Below are 24,988 nucleotides of genomic sequence, written 5' to 3'. Positions count from 1 at the left end.
AATTGTAAAAAGAAGAAGAAAACTATCTGAATTCAATTTTCTGAAGCAAAGAAGTGAGTCACCAATTCATGGAGGGGGGAAGATTTTTCTTCCATTAAAAACAACTAAGAATCAAAGTCAGGATATAAACCTTATATCACAGGAACCAGCCTCCGAGAACTTCCAAATGGACCTCAAGACCTTCGCCACTACTGGTAAATTCTCCGCCATTTCTTTGGCTCCCTTTCCATGGTTGTCTTCCAAGACTTGACTCGCCCTTAGAGCACGTTTAGTGTATGGACAGCACAATGCTGTAATGAGACGTTATCCATTATTAGCACAGTAAACATTGCTGATGAACTCTTGAATGGTATATTAATGTTAATAGTGATACTTGATAATATAATGGGAGGAGACGGTGTAGGGACAAGAGAACTGGGTTAGAAAACTCACAATCTCCTACCAATTCTGCCATTAACAAACAGGGAATTTGGTCAAATCTTTTCACTTCTGGGGGCAGCTGGGTGCTTCAGTGGATTGAGAGTCAGACCCAGAGGTGGAAGGTCCTGGGTTCAAATTTGGCCTCAGACACTTCCTAGCTGTGTGACCCTGGGCAAGTCACTTAACCCCCATTGCCTAACTTACCACTCTTCTGCCTTGGAACCAATACCCAGTATTTTTTCTAAGACAGAAGGGTTTTTTTTTTAACTTTTTAACTTCTATGGGAATAGTTCATTAAATACTGGACTTGAAATCAGGAAGATGTGGGTTCAAATTCCATCTCTAGGACTTATTAGCTATTTACGGACATTGACAAAACACTTTACCTCTCTGAGATTGAGTTTCTTCATATATAAATTGGGATAATAAAAATAATGACTGGCATTTATTTAGTGCTTTAAAGTTTTACAAAGCATTTTCTATATGTAATTTCATGTGATCTTCAAAAAAACCATGTGCAGAAGGTGCTGTTATTATCCTCGTTTTTACAGACAAACAAACTGAGGCTGAGAAAGATGAATTGACTTGCCTGTGACTCACACTGGAGAGGTTGGTAGAAAGGATTTGAACAGGAGCGTGAGGGAGAACAGATGCTTATTAAGCACCTACTGTGTGCCAGGAACTGTGCTAAGTTCTTTGCAAATATTATCTCATTTAATCCTCAAAATAACCCTGTGAGGTAGTTGCAATTTTATCTCATTTATAAATGCTTATGAAGAAACTGAGGCAGAGAGGTTAAGTGACTTGCCCAGGCTCGTATGTGAGGACAGATATGTACTCAGATCTTGGGAGTCCCAACCCACTGGGCCAGAGCTGAGGAAAGAAATGTCAGAAGCAGGGGTTAGTGTCAGCCACGAGGACGAGCAGGACTCAAGCCGAGGGAGCCGAGCTCCTCATGGAAGTGCCAGCGTATCTATCAAGGTCTTTAATGCTTTATGAAGCATGTTTGTTCTACCTTTTCTAGTTTACCTTTCATTCTGCTTGATGGAGGAGTCAGAAACTAAATAGAATTGGAAGTTTGCCTCTTCCTGTCTGCTTCTCTGCTGTCAACAGGATCCTTGGTTTTTATTACTCTGAAACGACCTAAAGAAAGCCTTTTGGGGAGTTCTTGGCATTTTTCAGAAGCTTCAGCAAGACCTGAACTTTCTGACGGAATCACGACCTTCCAGGCTGTGTACACTTCCCTCTAGGATTTGTCCCAGAGGACACACTTTTCCTCCCACATCCCCTTGGGTGCCCTTTTGAAATCCGAATCCACTGAGCGTGCCCTATGTGGCTACTTCCTTTCTAGAGGCTCTGGTCGCTCCATCGTAACTATCATTTCCTGGAAATTTGTGCATCTGCTTTCCTACATTTTAATTCAGATTGCACTTCAATAAGGAACTCATCCCCAGCAGGTTTACAGGAGGGCTGTTTCCCTTTTGTCTGTCTACCTCACACAAGCATTTTTATTTCTAGTGCACAGTCCTTTTTTTAGAAGGAACAGAATGTGGCCACCCTGAGGAGAAGCTTGTCTATTGAGGGCTTGCCTTGGTGATTAGAGAGTGCAGAATCTGGGTCATGACATGAGGAATGATTAAATGTCAAGCTAGGGAGGAGGAGAAATGCCACCGCTGTATTTACGCCTCCTCGCGTAGCGTCCTAGGAGATCCCCAGTCCTTCCCTGAGTGTTGCTGCCTCCCCCATCTTCAGCGCCCCTTTGGAACCAGTTTTCTCTCTGTCCCATTGCTGTGCCCAAATGTCCACTTTGTAACCCACAGAAAAATCCAAATACAAACGAATGCAGCCGAGTTAGAGCAGGAAATATATGACGCGAAAGCACAGTACCCTTCTCATTAAACAGATGGACGGTTTCGTGAAGGAGGACTTAGGAACTAATCTCTCGAACAGGCTTGCCATTTAGCAGAATGGCCTGGACGTGGGTAAACAAAGCCTTCTTCCTGCAGACTGTCTGCTAGAACACGAAAATGGTTTTACTAAAGAGCTTTAGGTTCACATCCATCCCAGCAAATACGTCCTAAACCCGAGTGCCGATCGTCGCCGCAGATTCCTAGGCACCAGGCGTGCAGGAGTAAAGATGGGAGCCATGACCCGGGCTCCCAAGGGATGTGCCCTCCAGGACCGCCAAAACATTTTCTGCTCCGTGCTGTGTTTGTGCCACGCTCTGGGTCATTGTGTTATATAGGGGTTCCTTTCTGCTTGAATTTAAAGTGATATTCCCTAAAAGTGCCCCTCTAGCTTTTGGATGGGTTTGATCTTTTTCCCATTTAAGGTCCCTTCTAGAATTACAATTCTATGATGACAATGAGCTCCAGAAAACCATGAGAATGGGAAGTTCTCTCTTGTTCATGGCCCTTTTAGAAACCTATTGACAATATATCTAAAAAAAGCCTTTTAACGTCAAAAATGGCACTCTCCGAGCGCGGATATCCATTAAGTTAAGAGCCTCTTGGCTAAGTAAGCTTTGCTTGTTCAAGCTGCGTCTGAATTACCCTGACAAGAATGGGGGTCCGTGCTGATCGATCCTTTCACTTCAGAAGACCTGCCCCGGCTCTAGAGGATCCGACTCCTGACAAGGGGTTACATACATACCTGTATGTATGTAGGCATGTATATTTCAGCCCCTCATTGTTGATGGAAAACAGCAGACATTCGGGTCACCCGCCCGTCTGCATCGTGAACGTTTTTGCTGCTGCTTTTGAGTAAACGTTCCTCTCAGCAGTGGGCAGAATAGCAGACAGATCTCCCAGCTCGGCGAGTGGCAGCCTGAATGGATCATCTCCCAGGATTGATAAGGGAGGACGTTATTGATTACTCGGTCCTATTCCTCAGGATTCATTGGGAGGTGGCGATGTCAGGTCCTGGCAGCTGCCATTTCCCACCTAGTTAAGAGATACCACCAAGAGAAGTCATTACATGGTGGCTCTGAACGACGAGAAGACCCTGACCTTATTAAATCTCCTGTCAGCAAGGCAGACGGAAGGCTAAAAGGCCACCAGTTTACGAGAGGGACAGTAATATCCAGCTGTCTGGAGAAAAAAGAAATTGTTTTGAAACATTCTGGGTGCAACTAGCGTCTCCTTGTCCAGGGAAAGAGATCATTTGGATGGTTTGGCCAGCAATATATCCTTTGGTGACCTTTCTGCATTAAAAGCACCAAATTGACAAATTGCGCGTCCCTCACCAAACAATTGTACTGAATTGTATAATTCTAGTTATTTCATCTTTGAAGAAAAAGGCCACTGTAGATCCAGCCCGGTCTTTGGCACATAGTAGGTATTTGATAAATGTTTATTGATTGATTGATTGATTCAAAAGCACGTGTGTTGGCAGAGGAAATCATTACCAAACTTCCAGGGAAAGGAGAGAGAAAGGATGAAAGGAATATTTTCTTCTGGATTGTGATATTTATCACCATTTTCTGACAGGTAGGGGTTTGTTTATGTTTGTAGACAAGGAGGGTCTGGCTATTTTAAGGTTAGCCAGTAAAACAGAGGGGCTGACCATACAACGGCAAAGCTTCTATAATTCAAGTGGCTTTCTGGGACACACTATGTCAACGCCTTTTAGTACAAGATTAATCTACATTTTATGTCAAATGTGGAGTCACTCTGAGAGTAACTAAGATAAAATACACGATGGCCAAATAGACTTTTAAAGCAATATATGGGATAAAGAATATGGCTCATTAGCCTCTGTTGTGAGGTAAAGGAGTAATTCATTGTGTTAGAGAAAGGTAGGCAGAAGGAGTTGTTCTAAGAATCAGCAAACTCTGAGATAATTTATGTTCTCTGTACCATTCCATAATTATTTCCAAATACTAGTCTGTGGCGAGAAAATGTCTTATTTCATGTATTATAATTATTAATTCTATAGCTTGTTAGGTAATATATTTTGAACTTAAAGCATAAATAGTTGTGCTAAATATGAATACAGTAAATGTGTTCTGTCTCTCCTGGGGTGAGTCCAGCCATATCTCACTTTCCGGTATTTCAGGGGTAAGCCTGAAGGGTTGCAGTATCTCTTCTCTACTTCCATTGGCTTAAAAACGGTTGTGTTCCTCTAAGTCGGTTCCATTTAGCCACTTGCCATTGATTACCTTTCTACAGAGATATTTACTTTGAAGACAAAATATTTCCTGCAGTACATCCAGAGGCATACTCTTCCCTAAATCATCCCAGTCTTTGTAGTTCAGTTCCTCCAAAGCATTGATCCCACCATGTTCAAGTCCAGTGATAACTTGTTTATTGAACAAGTTACTTCCTCATCTTAGCTTTCCCAATTTGAGTTCGAGTCTCTCCTTGTTCCTTGGGGCATCTACTCTGGACTGGCTATAATATCTGGGAATCTGAATGCTGAGGGTCTCTCCATGGGGTCACAGAGGGTCTACTCCTTTCACCCAGACCCGAAAAGAATAAATACAGAGAGAGGCCAAAGATCCCCCACCTACAGAGACTCAGAGGGGGAGAAGGGCTTGAAACCTATCACAACATGACCTCTCACCAAACCCTTTGAGCAAAGTCAGGAAGCGCCCCCAAGAATGTCTGAGGGAAAAGAGGATAGTATTAATAATGATGATGATGATGATGATGGGCCCTGGAGAATGCCCCCAAAGCCAATCAAAAAACCTCTTTCATCCCTGGTTAGCTAATCAAAACCAGTTAGAGAATGTATACATGTTGTAGCTACAGCACAGTCTGTCCAAGACATTTCTTTTAAATGTCATCGCGATTCTCCCAGAAGTAAGCTGCTTCACATCCTCAACACTGAGTGATTACATTGGCCAAGAAGCCTGCTGGTATCTGAGCATGTGGCAGACCCTCATTTAATGGAGGGGGGGTGGGAAGAGACACTGCTCTAGCCCTTTGGTTTCAATTTGGTCTCATCTTTCTACAGTTTGGTTTTTGGATTTCAATTTTGTGATTTTTTAAACCCAAAGGGAATGAAAGAGTTATCTGTACTAGATTGTACATTCTTGAGGGCAAGAACTATGTTTTTGGGGCTTCTCCTGCAACATCTAACAGTCTTGCACATAGTAGGCTTTCAACAAAAGCCAGTTGAATAAGTGAATTTACTAATCTACTTTGCTCAGTTAGAAAATGTGATTCAAGAGGCAAAGCATTCCTAAAAGGAAAGTTTTTGTTTACTCAAAAATACAGATTTTCTTGAAACTTTTTTAAAATAATTGTTACTTGCATGATGGATTGGGATAGTTTGAGGATCGCTGTTGTAAATGTGTATAGTTATTTTCATTTGCATTCATCCCCTTGATGTTACAATAACATATCTCTTACCACATATGTGTTTTCCTAGTAGCATGAACATGTTGAGTTTGAAATTCTTCAGAACAACCAGTTTTAAGTGTCCAAAATGATTGATTGAAGAAAGAAACAGAGAAAGAGAGAAAAAATAAAAGAGAAAGAGAATAATCATCTACAAAGAGAAGATCATTAAACCCAGGGAAACTGGCAAAGTCATGCAGAGAATGTAGAAAGACATGAGAAGGCAAAGCAGAGAGAGACCTGTGCTGCACTCACAATCACAGGGTGTGATACAAATGATGAACCAACAGTTCAAGCAACTGTGGATTGAGAATCAAGAGAGAAAAGTGTCATAAAAAACCAGAAGAGGCAAAATCTAGGAGAAACATATGGTTAATTGTATCAGATACCTCAGAAGGATAAGGCTTGAGAAAAGGTTATCCTATTTGGCAATGAAGAGATCACTTGTAATTTTGGAGAGAGTGCTTTCAAAAGACTGAGGAGATGAGGAGCCAGACGAGGGGAAATGAAGTCAGCAAGTGTAGACACCTTTCCACCCTGCTTGCTACTGTAATGGAGGAAGGAAATGAGGAGAGAATGAATGGATGATTTCCTCTCCTCTATGACTAATGGGGAGAGGTAAACCAGAGTCTGTCTTCAATGGAGGGATGAGGCTCCAGTAAGATGTTGAAAAGGAGAAGTGAGGGCTGGAGACAGATATGAACCAGGCTGACTCCAAAACAATGGCAGTAAGCCTTCCTCAGAGGAGTTTGGGGCCCCTGAGGCAAAATCTATCTCAAGTGAGGCAAGATTCACATCCCACCAGCACGCTTAACTGTCAGTCTTCAGGGGTTGAGGTATGGCACCAACTGGCAAGGAAAGATGACAATATTCCTTAGTCAGTGATTCTGAGCCACAGGAGTTCAGAACCAGAGCTCTTCACTGTGGAAGTGTGACAATTCAGGTCTGGGTTATCACCAGCCAAGGATAGGATTTCAGTATGAAATCATATAGTTGTTGATTGAGTCTCAGTGGAAGTATTGAGGCTCTCTGAATGGAGTCAGGTCCCAAATGGAAGAGAAATCCAGTTGAGCTCTTTCTCAGCTTCAGGAAATTGCTCCTCCCTTTCTCCTTCCCCAGCTGGAAGTGTCCTATCAGTTGGCTTCAGAGTTCTAACCCTCTTTCAGACTCCCTTGGACTCTCCTGCCCTTTCCCCGCAACTCCTCTGGCTGATGTGTCCATCAGCCTGGCTTCTTATCTCTCTTCCTTATTTTACACTACTTTCTGAAAAATATATTTCAATGAATAGACAATTTTCAGATAAAAAATCAAAACTATCAATAAGCACATGAAAAAGTGCTCTAAATCTCTTATAATCAGAGAGATACAAATCAAAACAACTCTGAGGTACCACCTCACACCTAACAGGTTGGCTAATATGACAGCAAAGGAAAGTAATGAATGCTGGAGGGGATGTGGCAAAGTTGGGATGCTGGTGCATTGCTGGTAGAGTTGTGATTTGATCCAACCATTCTGGAGGGCAGTTTGGAACTATGCCCAAAGGGTGATAAAAGACTGTCTGCCCTTTGATCCAGCCTTAGCACTGCTGGGTTTGTACCCCAAAGAGATAATAAGGAAAAAAATTGTATAAAATATTCATAGCTGCACTCTTTGTGGTGGCAAAAAATTAGAAAATGAGGGGATGCCCTTCAATGGGGGAATGGCTGAACAAATTGTGGTATATGTTGGTGATGGAATACTATTGTGCTCAAAGGAATAATAAAGTGGAAGAATTCCATGGAGACCGGAACAACCTCCAGGAATTGATGCAGAGTGAGAGGAGCAGAACCAGGAAAACATTGTACACAGAGACTGATACATTGTGGTACAATCAAATGTAATGGACTTCTCCATTAGTGTCAATGCAGTGATCCTGAACAACTTGGAGGGACTCATGAGAAAGAGCACTATCCACATACAGAGGGAAAACTGTGGGAGTAGAAACACAGAAGAAAAACAACTGCTTGATCACATGGGTCATAGGGGATATAATTGGGGGTGTAGACTTTTTTTTTATAGTAGACCCAAAAATAGTGGGTAATTTGAGGGAGGAAATAACTAAATATGGAGTTTTAGAAAGATCTTTGTTATTAAATTTGAAACTTCATATTTCCATAACACTTTATATTATTTGATTCTCACATAAACTTTTTGAATTAGATAAGAATTGTCATCCATATTTAATAGATAAGGAAACAAAGTCAAAGAGTAAATGACATATTTGTCCCAGTAACAAGTGGCAGTGCAAGTACTGAAACATAGGATCTCTCACTTCATTTCTGAATTGAAATTTATTTTTAAAGAAAAATGTAAACATTAAAATAATTGGTATAAAAAGACAGAAACAAAGCAAAGTCTGTTTCACCTGACTCCAATAACTTGCTTGGCTTTGTGTGTGTGTGTTTCCTTACAGAATGCCAGATTCACCTGGTGAAGTCTCAGAATATCCTTTGTTTGTTTCAGTCAGTGATTGGCTAGATTCAATAAAAATGGGCCAATATCAGAATAACTTCATGGCAGCAGGGTTTACGACTTTGGATTTGATTTCAAGAATGAGCATTGAGTAAGTAGTACTCTTTTTGTTACCATATTTAATTGCATTGCTGTGGATACATCAAGTCGCATGCTATACTTTGTTCACCAGGGCTATAATGGCAATCCCAGTGTCTGAGATGACTTTAAGAAGTCCTCTCCCTTTCTCTGGTAACCCTCCAAGTGAAAATTAGCTATTCCATAGGTAACAGGAAGGTTTCAATGTGTGACAAATATAAAGCTCCTCAAGACTTCATTCTTGGCTGAATTGTCATTATTCGTGACTATTTTCATCTTAGGAGTTATTAAAATAATAGCCACTTTCTGAAAAAATATATTTTATTTAAACCTTGTAGAAAGTCCACCAATATAATCACTTATGTCATGTATTAGTCATATAAAATAATCAATTCTTATTTATCAACATTATATTGTGTATATATATATGCACACACACATCATACTTGTCAATTATTTTTCCTTGTCTTTACTTTGATCCTTTGCCTTTTTAGTTATTTTTAGTTAACTGCATCAATGTGTTTTAAGAGTTTAGTCTCTTAAAAATAATTGTTCTTGTTTCAAGTACCTACGAAGAACAAGGCAAATAGTGCAGTGTCCTAAAGAGAATGTGCTGCCCTTGTGTTTCAGCCAGCCCCAGCTAGTCCCTGTTTGCTTGAAGTGTAAATTCATCTCCATCCTAGAAGAGAAAGTGAAAGGGTTATAAGAAAGTATTTATCCCCTCCCAGGAGAGTAGTCAGGGAGTAGTAAATTAGGAAGAATGAAGGGTTCCTTGAAAGAATAAAATCAGGGCTCCAAGAAAAGGAAGTGAGGAGAAGAAATTCTGGTCTATATCAGGAGTATGGAGAGTGGAAGAATGTGGCAGAGAAAGAAAGAAAGGGAAAATGCTACTGAATATTTGGATCTATTTAACCGTCTCTCAAGGAAACTGTGTCTCGGACTCAAAAAATGATGATATGGACCTACAGCTATTATCAGGTGACCGATTATCATCCAGTAAAGGACACAAGTAATTCCATACACACACACACACACAGAAGAAGACATTAAGGGTAGTTAAATACTTCTTCCTGAGGTGTATCTGAGATGGCCATTTGGGGACTTGGCATAAACAACAGAGAGAGAGCTGCTGTCTTCGTGAAATATGAATCCAGGATATGTTGGAGAGTTTTCCAAGATGTGCCAGGTGTGATAAGCAGGACATGTTTTTGGTGATTCATGTGGGTTCTAATAATTCCACCAGAAAGTATGCAGAAATCATGGCTATGGATTAGGAATTTCTGATAAAAGAAAAAAACTAACGATTTTATGAGGATTTCTATCCCTCCTACTACTTAGAAGCTGGGGCTTCAGACAAGAAAGGCAGATTTGAAAACTGAACAACTGGCTAAGATTAAGGTACACGGGAAAAGAAACCTATATTTCTGGAACACAACTTAAATACGAAACAAATTATATAAATATAAAATATAAATCAAATCTAAAAATTTATTTCTTATGAGAATTTTATTTTTCTTTTCTTCTTGAGGGATGAAGAGGAGGAAGAAAAAAATGCTTGTTAATTTAAAAAACTAATTTTAAAAGATGTTTTCTTGGGGTCTTATGAATATATTCTAGAGATATTTCAATGAAAAATAGAATGGGAAAGTCCATGGAGGATGTGATCGACTTAAAGAAAATGGTAGATCATTGAAATGCCATAAACAGTGTGTTTAGATTTTAGCAAAGCATTTTACAAAAGTCTTCTATGCTATCCTTGTTAAAGGACCTAGATGATAATATCATTAAGTGGATTCAGAACTGGTAGAATGGCTGGTCCCAAAAGCATTCCATGAATGAGTCAATGTCAACATGAAGAGAGCTCTGTAATGGGATGTTATGAAGATCTAGCCATGGCCTTATGCTGTTCAACATTTTTATCAGTGATTTAGCAGAAGGTACAGAAGGTCTGCTTGTCAAGTTTGCCAGTGATACTAAACTGAGAGAAATAGTTAACATGTTGGATTATCAAACTCCAAAAATATCTTGACAGGCAACAATAAGAGATCAAACAAAATGAAATTTAATTTAATATGGATAAATGAAAAGTTATACATTTGTTTCTGAAAAATAAACTTTAAAAAGGAAGGACCATTCCCTAATAAATAAATAGTCAAAGGATACAGACAAGCAATTATCAAAGGAATAAATCTAAACTATAAATAGCCATTTTTAAATGCTTCAAATGCTTAGAGAAATTAAAACAACTCGGAGGTTCCACCTGACATCTGAGAGATTGGCAGAGTAAACAAAAAAAGGAAAACAACAATTATTGAAAGCAAGGGGGAAGACACATACTGACATACTGTTGGTAGAGCTATGAATTGGTCTAGAAAATCTGGAAGAGAAGTTGGAACTAAGTTCCCAAAGTCCCAAAGGCACAATAAACTGGGCAGATTGATTAACCCAGAGATATCATCAATAGACCTATACCCCAAGAGAGATGAAAAAAAGAAAAGAAAAAGAGAAAAGAGATATTTATAAATATTTATATCTATGTTTTGTTACAGCAAAGAACCGGAAAGAGGAGCGCCCACAAATTGGGGCGTGGATTAACAAATTGTGGTATATGAAAGCATTGAATATTATTATACTGTAAGAAATTGAAAAGGGGACATATAAATTTATGCAAAGGAACATGAGCAGAGCCAGAATACCTTATACAGCAACAACGAAGTTATAAAGAAAACAAACTATGAAAGACTTCAGAACTCCAAATGACCAATAATATGAAGAATGCATGCCCTAACAGAGGGGTGATGGAATCAAGATTCAGAATGAGATGTGCATTTTTAAACATGGCAAATGTGTGGGTTTATTTTGCTTGATTGTACTTATCTGTTATGAAGATCATTTTTATGGGGAGAAATTAATTGAGTACTGGAAAAGAGTCATTGAGGTATTTTTAATGCACAAAAGAGAAGAAAGGGAAGTTCCAAAGGAAAAAGATAAGACAGCTTTGAAAGTAATATGTTCAGTTTACATTTATTTTTTTTAACCCTTACCTTCAGTCTTGGAGTCAATACTGGGTATTGGCTCCAAGGCAGAAGAGTGGTAAGGGCTAGGCAATGGGGGTCAAGTGACTTGCCCAGGGTCACACAGCTGGGAAGTATCTCAGGCCAGATTTGAACCTAAGACCTCCAGTCTCTAGGTCTGACTCTCAATCTACTGAGCTACCTAACTGCCCCCTATTTTACATTTCTTAAGCAAGCTATACATGATAGAAATTTGAAGTTATTCTCTTTTCTGTTCTGCTTCACATATGTAAATGTTCTTTTGTGTTCATTAAATTAAGAATAAAAATTTAATTTAATTTTTCTATGACTTTTAATGGTTTGTAAGCAAAATGAAAGCTGAAAAATTGGTTAATGCAATATGAAGTTGTCTTATGAAAGAAATATTTTTTTCCAAAACAAATGACATATAGTATTCTCTGTCCAGGTCAGGGCACATAAGGGGTGTTCAATTGTGTATACTACATTTTACAAAATATATATAAAAGTCAGAGCTTGTCCTGAAATCAGGCAACCAAGACTATAGAAATGAGAATATTTACCTTCTCTAAGAGAAGACTTCAGAGAGACATTATAGCCATTGTCAAGTGTTGCCAGGAGTCATCAAGATGACACTGTTTGACATGATCCAAGTGGAAACCAGGGACTGCAAAGCAGCCCCTAGGAAGGATGGAAACATGCACTGAAACCCCCCTAAGTGACTTTCATTATTAACATCTCCTTATTATTGGAATTGCTATGATTATTATTCTTACTTAGCACCAAGAAAAAATAGATGAAAGCAACATGCTTGCAGGGTTAATACAAATGCCCCACTCTGTCCCCTTAGAATATTACCAGGAGATCCCACTTACAAAATTAAACCTAAGGATTCTTATATATCCACTTAGATAGGACCCTCTTTTCTAGGCATAAAAACTTCTGGCAAATCTGTGCTCTGAATTCCCTAACCTATATCTGGGTCAGGTTGATTCTACCCTATGATCCTGCACTTAGCAACAATGTTTCATTGACTATCTCCCTAGGCTTCCTGTCTGTTGTTAGGTTCTATGGAAACATGTATGTTGAGAATGAAATTGTGTGCCAAGTAGATGTTTGATCATGAGGGTATAAAATAAAGCAAGGCCTCAGCCAAGGCGGAGCAGTTTATCCTGTGAAACCTGTACTGTGGGTTGAATGTGAAAACTGTGTCCCATCCATCATTTCGCCGACACTGTCCCACCCCGAAGACCCCATCCCCTGTGGGAGGCTGGCCCATCCCCACAGCAAAGTATGGAAACAGCTATCACTGTGGAAGAGAAATTCGACTTCCTCTGGTTAGCTTCAGAAAGCAGAACTGGGAGAATTGGATGAAAATTATAGGGGCAGATTTGAGATTGACATAAGAAAAAAACAACTTTAATTTAGAACTATACAAAAACAGAACAAACTGCTTTGCAAGACAGTGGATTCCCCTCACTCAGGGTCTTCAAACAGAGACTGTATTATCATAATGGGGTGCAGGGGCATATTGAGAAAGGAATTCTAGGTCAAATATGAAGCAGACTGCATGTCCTGTAAAGTGTTGAGATTTTGTTATTTACTGGAAAGCTCTAATAATCCATCTAACCTAAACAATTCAAAGGCTTCCTGTGCAGAAAATTATAGGGGTAACCAACATAAATCCTTTATGTATTTCACTCTACAAGGTTCCAAGATTCCCAATTGTAGTACCCTATTGTGATATATTAGATTTGCATAATTATCTCAATTGTACTTCTCAAAATATCTGAACTCCTTTTTCCTTAGAAATGCGTTTATAATGTATAAGTGCCTGAATTTGAAATTCGGTGCTGTGCTCTTGCCACTAAGATTTCTTTATTTGTTTATGAGTTTTTAATTGTTAAGAGTTTCCTTTTTGTTTTTAGCGGTAATGATCAGTAAACGAATCAATCCTCTTGGACACCTAAGGTTTCATTTTTTTTCTCTTTCTTCACAGTGATATTAGAAGAATTGGGGTTGTACTCATTGGACACCAGAGACGAATAGTGAGCAGCATACAGACTTTACGTTTACACATGATGCACATACAGGAGAAGGGATTTCACGTATGAAAGTACTATAGAAACAACAATGTTTTGTGCCTCAGCATTTCTAAAATGGAAGATATTCTCTCTCCTTTCTCCCTTCTGATTCTCCCAACTTCACAAATGACAGTCTTCTGTTCAGACGATGAACACATTTTATGTTTATGCTTCCAACTTGGATTTTTAATCACACTGCATAGTTCTTCCTTCAATTACTTGCCAATACGCTGGCCCACTGCAGACTGGCACTCCACACTGGTAAAAAATAAAACTCAGCATGGATATGTAACTGTGTATAATCATATTTGGGAAATGGCCATAGAAAGTAATAGTCCATTTGCCCAGGTGTGGCTTTCTAATTGATGTACTTAAGAGTTTGGTGGTAGATGGAAAAAAAAGTAATTGACTTCTTTTCGTGTTTTGTGATCATGTAGTTTCCAATTGGACATAAATATTTATTTTGTAGTTAACTAAATTCAACTGTATGCGTCATACCTTATTTTGTAATGGTTTAACTGCTGGTAACTAGTACCTGATCATGCTAGGATTCTTTGCATTAGTGACTAATAATTTCATATAGTAAATTCTTGTTATTTGTAGCTATTTGGGGGGAGGGGGGAAGGGAGAGAAAAAAATGTACTTCTAAATCCTCCGAGGCCCCGAGTTTAACTTCCTTTTTTAAAATAAGCATCCAACGCTGCTACATCATTTGCTGTTTGTTGTAGTTTGTTACTGTCATTTTTTACTTTGATTTTTAATAAGTACATTATGAAAATCATCCCTGGAAAATCTATGAGCATATGGCACTAATAGCTTCCATGTAGGTTTGTAGGTTAAGAGAAAGAAGCAGAGGGGAACATATAATTAAAATATTGCCTTGGGTTAGAGGCTTGTTTAAGAAAAAAATCATTATCAGAGGATTGGGGAGTAATTATTCTTAATTCAAATACCTTGAATGAGATATAAATAACATTCTTAAAATTTATAATTATTTTATACCAATACTGAAATCCGTAAAAATAGACACAAATAGCAAGTTGATTGTCTATTACTAATTAATATGGCAAGATTTAGAGTTTTTATCTTTTATTCAAAAACGAGTTTACATGATCATGATCAGCCATATTTTCAAAAGCTTACATGACACAAGTATGCTTTTCTGCCTAAAAAGAGCATGTCCAGGGTTACTACATGATCGTATACAAACTAAATGACTACCTGTGTACTCTGGGAAGGATAGCAATAAGGAGATTACAGCTAGAATGTGCTATCCTTTTAATATTCTGATTACTTTTGAACAGGCACCAAAAAAAACAAAAAACTTCTATTTCTCAATGACTTAAAGCTCAGTCACCCTACCAAGATAATTTCCTCATTGGACTAATTCAAGGTTCAAATATTCTTTCCTGTGAAACTAGAAAAGTAACTGCGGTAACAAATAGAAGAAAATAGAGGATATAAAAAACTAAGGCTCCTAACAGGATTTGTAAAAGAGAGAAGGAATGAGAAAACACTCCTGGAATGAAAAACAGTTTTAAAGATGGTGATTTAACAAATCAGTTTTATTTTACCTCAGAGAAAATAGTACCCTCACTGCACTCTTAAATTTCTCCCTAAACTGCAATTTTTTTAAACCCTTTCTTTCCATCCTAGAATCAATACTGAGTATTGGTTCCAAGTCAGAAGAACAGTAAGGGCTAGGCAATGGAGGTTAAGTGACTTGCCCAGGGTCACACAGCTAGGAAGTGTCTGAGGTCACATTTGAACCCAGGACCTCCCATCTTTAGGTCTGGCTCTCAATCCATCTAGCCACCTATATGCCCCCAAACTGCAATTTCTAGGAAAAAAACATTCTCACTAGATGCAGCCCCCAATTTTTTCAATGTCATTCTTTTTCATTTTAAGACTTTGTTGATTACACTATTAGACTAGATTCCTCAAAAGGAATTTCTTTTATTGATTTTATCTCCTGTTTTTGCTAACTTCAGCTTAATTTCGCTTTCTTTACCAAGGGAATATGGCCTTTGCAAGGAGTCCTTAAAGAATCTTTCAAAACAAAAGCAAAACCAGGGCAATCAATCAGTTGTGAAGTGTAAGTGTCTGAAATAGCTCAGCATCAGTCTAAAGCTTAGGTGTGTATTCCTGCTGTCATTTGCATGTTCATGCATCTCTTATAGACTAGATACAGGCTGCTGGATGCATTTAAACAAACTGGGTACATTTAGCAGTAATATAATTTCCATATTTCCCTTCCTTTAAATATATGTGTATATTTAGTAAGGACAAATGTAATAATAATATAAGCAAAATTTATTAAGCAAATATATTTATTTTTATAAAACAAAACAAGAAAAAAAGTTGTCAAAAAGTGGAAACTGAAAGGAATGATGGTTTTCAGTAAGACTATCCTTGTCCAGCAAATTCTGAATACTCCAGGTCAGATAAATTTCCATAAATTGGTTTAAAAATTCTATAGGCAGAGAATGTAGTGCATGAAAGGTCTTTGTGGAATACTTTCCTATTTAAAACTTGGATCATCCTTTTCTAGATCTTGATGGCTTTTATTCATTTTTTATTATTATTAACTCACCTAAAATAAATGTGTTAATCCCTGTATCTCCCTAGCCCAGCTTTATAAACTGCATTTTTAACTTAGCCCATAGTGAACGCCTTTTAAAACTCTGTTAGAGTGAAATGGCCATTTTTTTCCAGATCTGTAAGTCTCCTTGGCTTCAATTGTAAATTTTAGAACAAAGCCAGAGTAGGTCTCAAATATGCGCAAAACTAAGCCATAATTGTCCACCCTTTCTCCTAACATACTGATAATTGCTCTTCCAGAGAAATTTGAGAAATACATACTTACAGATTGAATCTGGATGTGTTGGATGCACAGGAATCCAAACTATTTAACATGCACAGGGTAGAATTTGTTTATAGAAAGAAAATGAATACCCTACATAAAAATCAGAAGCAAACCTTGAGAGAGAAACATGCATAATTAAAATGTACATATGCATTTAAATTCTTCTTTATAATGACTAATTTACATTATTGAGTTTTGCACCTTGACAGACTGTATAAACCAGCTTTCCTTCTCTACAAAGATTCAGTGTCTTAAAGTCCACATTTAGTAGAAAATATAAAAAGAGTGAAAAGTTTGGGAATGAGATAAGTAAATAAATAAGAAAGCAAATAACATGTTCAAATTGTAAGTGGTGATTAGCAAAATTGTCGACTTAGGGGGAAAAAAACCGCTTGGACATTTACTGAATTCTTTTATAGTTGCTCTAAGGGGTTACATATGTCATGGACACATGGTCAAACAGAATAGATTTGTCCTATTTTCTACTGCATTACCCCTTAAAATTCATTAGTGCTTAGTTTCTCATAGGATATTAGCTCTAGGTTGCTATTAATTGAAAATAAAGTAAATTGAAACGATAGTTCCAAAATGAATTGGGAGCATTTTCCAGAGTTTTCACTAAAGAGTTCATTATGACTTTCTAATCAATGTACGAATCTAAATGTGAAAGAAATCAAAACAGGTAGTTAGCTGAATGATCATAAGCAAATTCTTCCCTGACAACAGAGGAAGCAAAGCAAAAGAAATATGTGCACTTCTTTATGACGTTCCACTTCTTTACCCCTAACTGCAGTCCGTCCTAAGCAGAGAGCACCCAAATCATACTCTTCTGTGCATTTATGTAGCATCTAATATGAGCTCAGTAGATGGTATTAATAAGTCAAGGAGCATAGCATGAAAAATAAAAAGAGATTTGCTCCAGTTCCTGTCTCTGGAAATACTAAAAACTAAGATTCCTGCGGGAGATGGGAGTATTAGGAATTGCCTATGCCTTCTGGCTTTCTGACCAAACTTTTCCATAACTCAATCAAGGTTGAATCTCTGATATTTGGGGAAGATAATTAAATTAAGAAATATTCAACCTATGAAAATTATAAAATATCGAGTCATTATACTGTGGTCATTATTCTGATATTGGGATAAGGGATGAGTACACATATGTGGCAACTCCATCAGCCCAGATTTCCTTAGAACCACCATTTAAATTTCCATTTCCCCAAATATTCTGTCCTAGTACAAGAACTTTAGCCTCATGTCTTGGAAAAGGTGCAATCGCTAACCATCCCTACTGAGTTCTGTAAGTCATCTTTCCCAATTGTTTAAGGAAACCTCAGGTGAAAGATGGTGATATGTTGTTTAAGAGCTGTTAACTACTTCCTGAAAAGTTCCCTTTCACTTGGGTTTCCATGGCCCTTGGTCAAGGACAATCAGTCCTTCCTTATCTCTTGCCCAGCCCAATCTAATGATCCTGGTCAATTTAGTAATGACTATTGACCTGCTGTGTCAGCATGAAATAACCTCATTTGCTTGTTCCCCATTTAACAAAGGAGAGATATTACTATTCATCTCCATAACTAATATGGAGGGGTTAAGACAAAAGGGAAAAGGTCTTAGTTTGCCAATGTCCCCCCCCCCATCTATTTTTGAGGTTTCTGAGTATTTTCTGAGTTTTTAAAAATGAGTTTTTTGAAATGAGTTTTTTAAAATGCTGAGTATCAGGCAAGTGGGATGAACTTTTTTTTTTAAGATAATGAAAGCTCTCCCTCAGTATTAATGAAATGTACCATTATTCTGTTTTCTAGTTTGAAAATGGATAATGGACTTCAAAGTGTATTTTTGATAAATTTCCATCAATGTAACATTATCTCACATTTCTCTACAATGACACAAAAAAGTCACTTGGAATTTAACTGAAAACCTTCTATTCCTTTACCCTTCAGGTTGGAAAGATAACTACTGCTAAGACAGTTTTATCTGCAGCTTTTGGATTATTCTGATAAATATTTAGAAACATTCCACTGGAGACCAAAAAAAAAAAAATTAGGCTTTACCTAGCAGATCAGATTTGTAAGTAAATAGAAGAGAAAGAAAGAACTGCCTCCACCTCATCCTCATGAGGATGATAAAATGCTAACAAATATTTGGTTGGTTTGCAAGTAGGCCCTAATAAAAGTCTTTAATCTTCATTCAACCATATTGTAAGTGTTCCTACTGAAACTAGTGTTATATGGAACCAAAATAGAAAGAAATTTCTTCTCCGTTATCCAGAGTGGCTAATAAGAACCCCCAAATCCACCAGATAATCAGTTAAGCTTCAGATTTCTTAGAGCTGATCTAAGAGGTTAAATAATGATACACTATGGCATTCGTCTTACAAAATGGCAGACCAGTGAAGACAGAAAGACTAGTAGCTCAGAATGGAAAAATCTGTGCAGCAGAATAGAAAGAGGAAATATAGATTTCATTGAAAAAATAAAAGCATTCATTATCTTCTTGATACTTAAGTAGAAAAGTATTACTAATACAAATCATGCTACTCATCAAAAGTCATCTACTATGTATTTGTATGATTCATTTGACACATGAAGTTTGGCTAGTTTTCCTCCATGGTTTGTAGCTTCTAAGAATTTTCTTTTAGAATTCTATTTTATAGAGACCTTGTGATGAGATATGCAGATAAGTCAAATAAGTGATCAAGAAATAAGTGGATTATTCTTTAAATTATTAAAAATAACAAATATAACCAAAATATTACAAAATTATATCTCAGATCTCTGCGTTAGATAACATTGGATCTCCAACTCATTATAAAAATTTATTTTTTTAATTCATATCAATCAGCACACATCTTTCTCCCAAAGAAACTGACATAAGGGAAATTTAAGACTATAAGACATTCTGCACTTAAAATATTTATTTATGTTGTATTAATTTTTAGGAAGAGATTGAAACAACAATTGAATGGATTAGAGCTGGCTGAAGATATTTTCTGTTTGTTTATTAAGAACTTTGAAAATAGATTCCTTTATTTTAACTAATTTGAATTTACATAACAAATTGTATTGGTTTTAATAGTTACATAAATTTTTATAAGTAAATCTCTTCACTATTATAAATAACTCAGATTGATCTAAATCTACCTAGGATGATGTTGCTTTTCCTACTTGTGATTAGAGAGGTAGTGTGGTAAAGTGTGCAGGGAGCTGACCATGGAGAAGGTATTACCTTGGTTTAAACACTGACTCTTATTTGTACTAATTGTGTGACCATGAATTACTCAGTGCCAGGAGCAACACTCTTTTGCTACAAATTACAGATCAGATGGACAGCAAGGTGGCTCAGTGAATAGAGCACTGGTCATGGAGTCAGGAAAATTCATCTTCCTGGTGATCTTGGGCAAGTAACTTCACCCTATTTTGCCTCAGTTTCCTCCAATGTAAAATAAGCTGAATAAGGAAATAGCAAATCACTCCAATTTGGTAAGAAATACCCAAGTGAAGTCATAAAGAATTGGACATAACTACAAAACAACTAAGCAACAAACATGAGTTACTAGTTTCTAAATGGAAAATTTCCTATATTGATGAAATCACCACTCTAGACACACACACACACACATACATATATACACAAATTCACACACTCTTTGCCCTTCCCCTCAAAAAACCACAATGATATTGAGATTAGAAATGAATCATGAATCTAGGTTTATTTTTTTTTAGCTAAAGATGTTAATTCTACATAATTTCATAGGATTTTAGGGCTAGAAGATACCATTTAGTCATTTTACAGGTAAGGAAACTGAGGTCTGGAGAGGAAAGCTAAATTGCCCATACACTTCAAAGTTTCTATTCTAATGGTGTAGGGAACCTTGCTTATACCAAGTTCTATCCTACTTTTAGTGACTGCCAAAAAGAGCTCTATGCATGTATTTTGGGAATAGTCTATGCTGTTTTTTTCCATACTTCTATTTTATTGACCACAATGGACAGAAACCACACTATATTCCATTTCTACCACCTTTGTTTTCTTTTACCTATAGCTGTAAGTTCCCCTGAGGATGAGAATTCCAATTTAGTCATTAATTTCATGGCAAAAATTCTGTAACTTTTTTCTTCAAATGGTCATTTTTTTTATTTGACTGCTATGGTTTTTGAGTTTCTCTAAAATAGGACAACTTAGTCTTCAGAGGCGTTGCGACAACTAATTCACACTCATCTGCTAATACAATTTTACAATATGTATCTATCGTGTGGCTCTTATGAAGCTAAGCTCTTCCTATAGCTAACTTGTTTGATGACCAAAATGCTTTTATTCAAGTAATTTGTTGTCATATCCTTCTAAAAGTATCTTGAAATGATAACCAAATTCATAGGGAAAACAAAAATAATTTGGATGAGTTTTTATATTTTTACATTTACATTAGATGGGTTTTTAGCATTGAATGAAAGACGAGGTTTCAAATGCTTCAAATGATCTGTGATCTCGTGAATGTGGTACTCCCTCCAGTGATGCCTGCTCATCCTGTGCAATTCTGGTTATAGTTTTATATAAAATATGCAAATGCTGTAAATTTGTAATCTAAGTTTTTATTTGCTTTAATGAGACTGAACGCACACACGTACTTAGAGCAAAATCTGGAATTGTATTAACAATCTGTGTGTGTTTTACCTATGCAATCTCTCAATTAGCAAGTTAATGTGACCATGTATAGGGATATATGCTTAAATTCTAGATCTCCGATTTTTAAAATCCAGAAAGGTTCCCCTTCTATCGGTGGATTTCGAAATGGAAAGAAATCCAGTGGTGTTAGAAGCTCCTCTTTTTCTGGAACAATCTACAATGCCATATTACAGGACAGTATTTACACTCCACGTATATTGCACTGATTAAAACTACCAATGTTCCTATTATTCAGAGTGTCCTAAGATTGGTAGGTCCACCTCTAGAACCATAGATAATAAATTCATGTCATTCCTTGTGCTTAAGTTCATTTGTATGTACAGAACAGGCTATTTAGAATTGTGAATGAATTTTGTTTTTACTACTATATTGTTACTGGTTGTTTTACACTAAGTGTAATAACCACATTTTATGAAAAATCAAATAGGAAATATGAAAGGATAACATTAACAGAAAGGACCTAGAAGACCAAGTGATATTTCAAATGGGGGTGGGGGAGAACAGGGAGGGAATCAGACAATTAGAAACACAAATAACTCTTTGTATTATTAATCAAGAAGTTCTTTACATGATAGAAAAATACTGGTTTAATGAGAAAATTACAATTTAACATGAATACTTTAGGCTCTGATGATATACTTTTAAAATCCAAATGTATTATGAGTGTAGGAATGTCTAATATAAATATTTTCATTATCATTAGTTCAAGTATGTGTTTATATAAAATTATAAGAAGTAGATAATTGCATAAAATGCTTTGACCAAATATTTCTTAATTATAATTCTTTATTTTTTTCTCATTTTAATTGTCCTTTTACATATCACCATATTGCATTTGGCAAACATCAATAATGCAGTTAATTTTTCAAAGTGAATGTTCTAAAACTAGTTTAGTTCAGAAATAGATAAATTGAATTGGATAGCATAATATTCATAAAACAGGAATAACTGTGTTCAAAAGTTACAAATTACAAAACTGATATTAATTTTTCATGTTTGCACAAAATTAAGAAATATATAAGCTAAATTAGATCTTCTTAGAGCTTAAAATTATACATCAATCTCCAAATTTTTAATCTTTCATTTCTATTTATGTCAATAAAATATTCCTACTTTAGGCAATTTCCTACTTTCTTCAGATGTTTTGAGTGTTAGAGAACCCAAACTATCTCATATTTATTAATTTACATATTGCTTTTCATTTTCCTAATGTATGTAAAGTCTGTCCTTAGAATAGATATGCTTTGCCCCCTTTTCCTAAGATTGAAAAAGAAAGAGAAATACTTTCTTGGGTCATTTTGTCTAGGAGAGATCTTTCCTAAGATGGAAAATGTGTATAGCTAAACAACAACAACAACAACAACAAACTTAGAGCTAAAACTGGGTAAACAGATGTCTCATATGTGTATGATTATCATGATTTTTCCAATGACCTACATATTCTTCCTAGAGTATCAACATATTCCCTTGTTCCATTTTATGGGTTTAGTCTTCCAAATTTGTTAGAGGGAGTAAAAACCAGACAGGAGACTCAGGACTAAAATTTTCACTATTTCTTATTTTTTAAAAATATGGTTTGATTTTCAAAAGATATAATGCATATAAAATACCTTAACAACAACAACAAAAAAAGAATTTGTGATACAAAAGTTAAATTTTAAAAAGATTTCTTGATTAAGATTTTTTTAAGTAACTCCAGATTTCTTCTAGACTCCCGAGGCTTCACTGTTTTTTTTTCTTCTAAAGAATATAATTGCCAATATAAGAGTTAATTGTTCTTACTGAACACTATAGGTATAGCTATAGTTTTTTTTTCCTTTTTCTTCTATATCTGTACTAATTTAAAATGAAAAGACATGACCAAATTTTAGGCATGTATGTTTAGCCTTTCAACTATAATTTTAAAAACTTTATAATTTGGAACACATATTTGGAAAGTACTGAAATTTTCATCTTGAGATATGAGATTGGAGAAAGACATGTTCTAATGCTTTTTTTAAAAAAGCAATAACTTCATTTTATCCGTTTTGGGGTCAAATTAAAAGCATTCATGCCTTTCCTTTCTTTAAGAGAACCATGCAGGCAATATGGTGGTTACCCTCAGTGTGTTCCTATCTGATAGGAAGAATGTGATTTTTCTAGTTGTATTTGGTACTTTATCTCAGGAGAGTCTCTAACTCGATGTGGTGGGCTTTAAATATGGATTTCTATTCTGTGTATTTTTTGTGAAATTAGACTGTGAGTGAATAAGATTGCTCTCCATTGTTTGCTGTTCTAGCATAGCCATAAGATGTAATAATGTATGTGTACATATTAATATGTATTTGATGAGACACTTTAGACAATATTTAAACAGCCATGTCAAAATTTAAATGGTAGATAGCTTCTACGGTTGCAATATAATCAAAATCAAAGAACTCATAAGAAACCTTTGGTTATGGCACAAATCTTACAAACTTTATGAATTGGTTGAATATTGAAGAGCACAGTTATATAAAGATACCCAGCATACACCTTTCTAGGTCTTCTCCTTCATAGAGCTATATTTGACTGCTGCTGAAAATTGTTTTTTCCACATAAAAAAAAAAAGTGGTCACACTAAGCATGTCTCTTTGGGAACTTGTCTTTGAGCTATGTTCACCATTAATTATGAACATTTACAATGCGCCCATCCAATTTTGCAACAGGGAAATAAGACCTCATAGTTTGGGCAAACCAGGAATGAAGCTACTTTCCTTCTTGGATCGCCATCAGCATTTAAAGCTTCAGTATTTGCCTTGCACTCAGGTTCCTAACACATACTACATCCCCTTTTCTGGTTATAATCACAATATGGTAGAGAGATAATCATAATGAAAAGGTATTGACAATTGAACCACCATCCCCAGGGGAACCTACCTAGCATCTGCTTCCACAGTGAAGTGGTCCATACCTGTCTTCATCCTTTAAAAGCCCACTATACTATTATGATGCTCCATGTAAATTTTCATGTGCTGGCATGCCTACAAGTTAATAGTGTTATAGAGAATGCTCAGCTCTCAACACAAGGGAGTTTTTATGATGATCTGCATCACATTTGCCATCTATTTGCTGAAAGAATATGGGGTTTAGCAAAACTACCTGCTGAGCAACATAATAAGATTTTTGTACAAAGTACAAATTACTAATTATTATTGTATTTTATTTTTCTATGATTTCCTAAGAGGCATTATCAGGTCTTACAGATGGAGTAAGCCTGTTTATTAAGATATTTATTAGCGAATAAAAGTTACAGTTCTGGTGGTTGAGTTCGTGACTTTTTGTTTTGTCTTCAGTGATATCCATTCAAGATATCTTTATTGTTTAGGGTGACGATTTCAATCCTAACAACAGATGCTTGGGAATTCTGGCTACCCAATTCATTATTGCTGTCATTATACAAAATAATTGACCTACTTAGTACCGGATCAACATCCTGTTTACTGGCCTCACCACTACCTCACTGTGCAAACTGGGATGTTTCGTTGGGCTCTAGCTTAGTCTAGCCAATATCCTGTTACTTATCATGAATATCTGATGAAACATCATTTTTTTAGTATAATGACATATTGGAGGAAGATTCTAAGATGAGATTCAGATCAATTGTTGTGGTATTCTTACTTCAAAGAGAACAAAAATCACACATAAGGAACTTGGAGATATTTGACTCCCTCACCTCATTATTGAAGAAACCGAAGTCCAAAGAAGTTAAATGACCAGCTGAAAGTCATACAGCTGGTAGGAGCAAAATTGAGATCAGAACTCAGGTCTCCTCATCCTCACTCTATTAACCAACTACTAAGTTTTGAGCAACTCAAATATTTTCAATAGTCCTGTTTCCTAGTTTTTGATAAGTTTTTGTTGTTTGTTACTTTTTATTTTGTATGTGTTATGCAAAAAATGCAAAACATACCCCAAAAGAAACACACATAAAGCTTTCCCTTCCCTCTGTCT

At 36.4% G+C, this 24,988-nt stretch overlaps 1 protein-coding gene across 2 annotated transcripts in view; it reads left to right on the top strand.

The window, feature by feature from the left end:
• EPHA6 (EPH receptor A6) overlaps nucleotides 1–24,303 on the top strand; it is a 1,223,915-nt gene extending 1,199,612 nt beyond the window's left edge. For both annotated transcript variants that reach the window (XM_056806830.1, XM_056806831.1), the window contains 2 exons: nucleotides 8,215–8,364; nucleotides 13,383–24,303. In XM_056806830.1, the coding sequence (XP_056662808.1) occupies nucleotides 8,215–8,364; nucleotides 13,383–13,497 (265 nt within the window). In that variant the 3' untranslated portion in view covers nucleotides 13,498–24,303. The remainder of the gene's footprint in view (nucleotides 1–8,214; nucleotides 8,365–13,382) is intronic.
• Nucleotides 24,304–24,988: the final 685 nt, after the last annotated feature.

Source organism: Monodelphis domestica, chromosome 8 (genome assembly GCF_027887165.1).
Source record: "Monodelphis domestica isolate mMonDom1 chromosome 8, mMonDom1.pri, whole genome shotgun sequence".
Classification (NCBI taxonomy): Eukaryota; Metazoa; Chordata; class Mammalia; order Didelphimorphia; family Didelphidae; genus Monodelphis; species Monodelphis domestica.
This window is presented reverse-complemented; position numbering and strand designations above follow the sequence as displayed.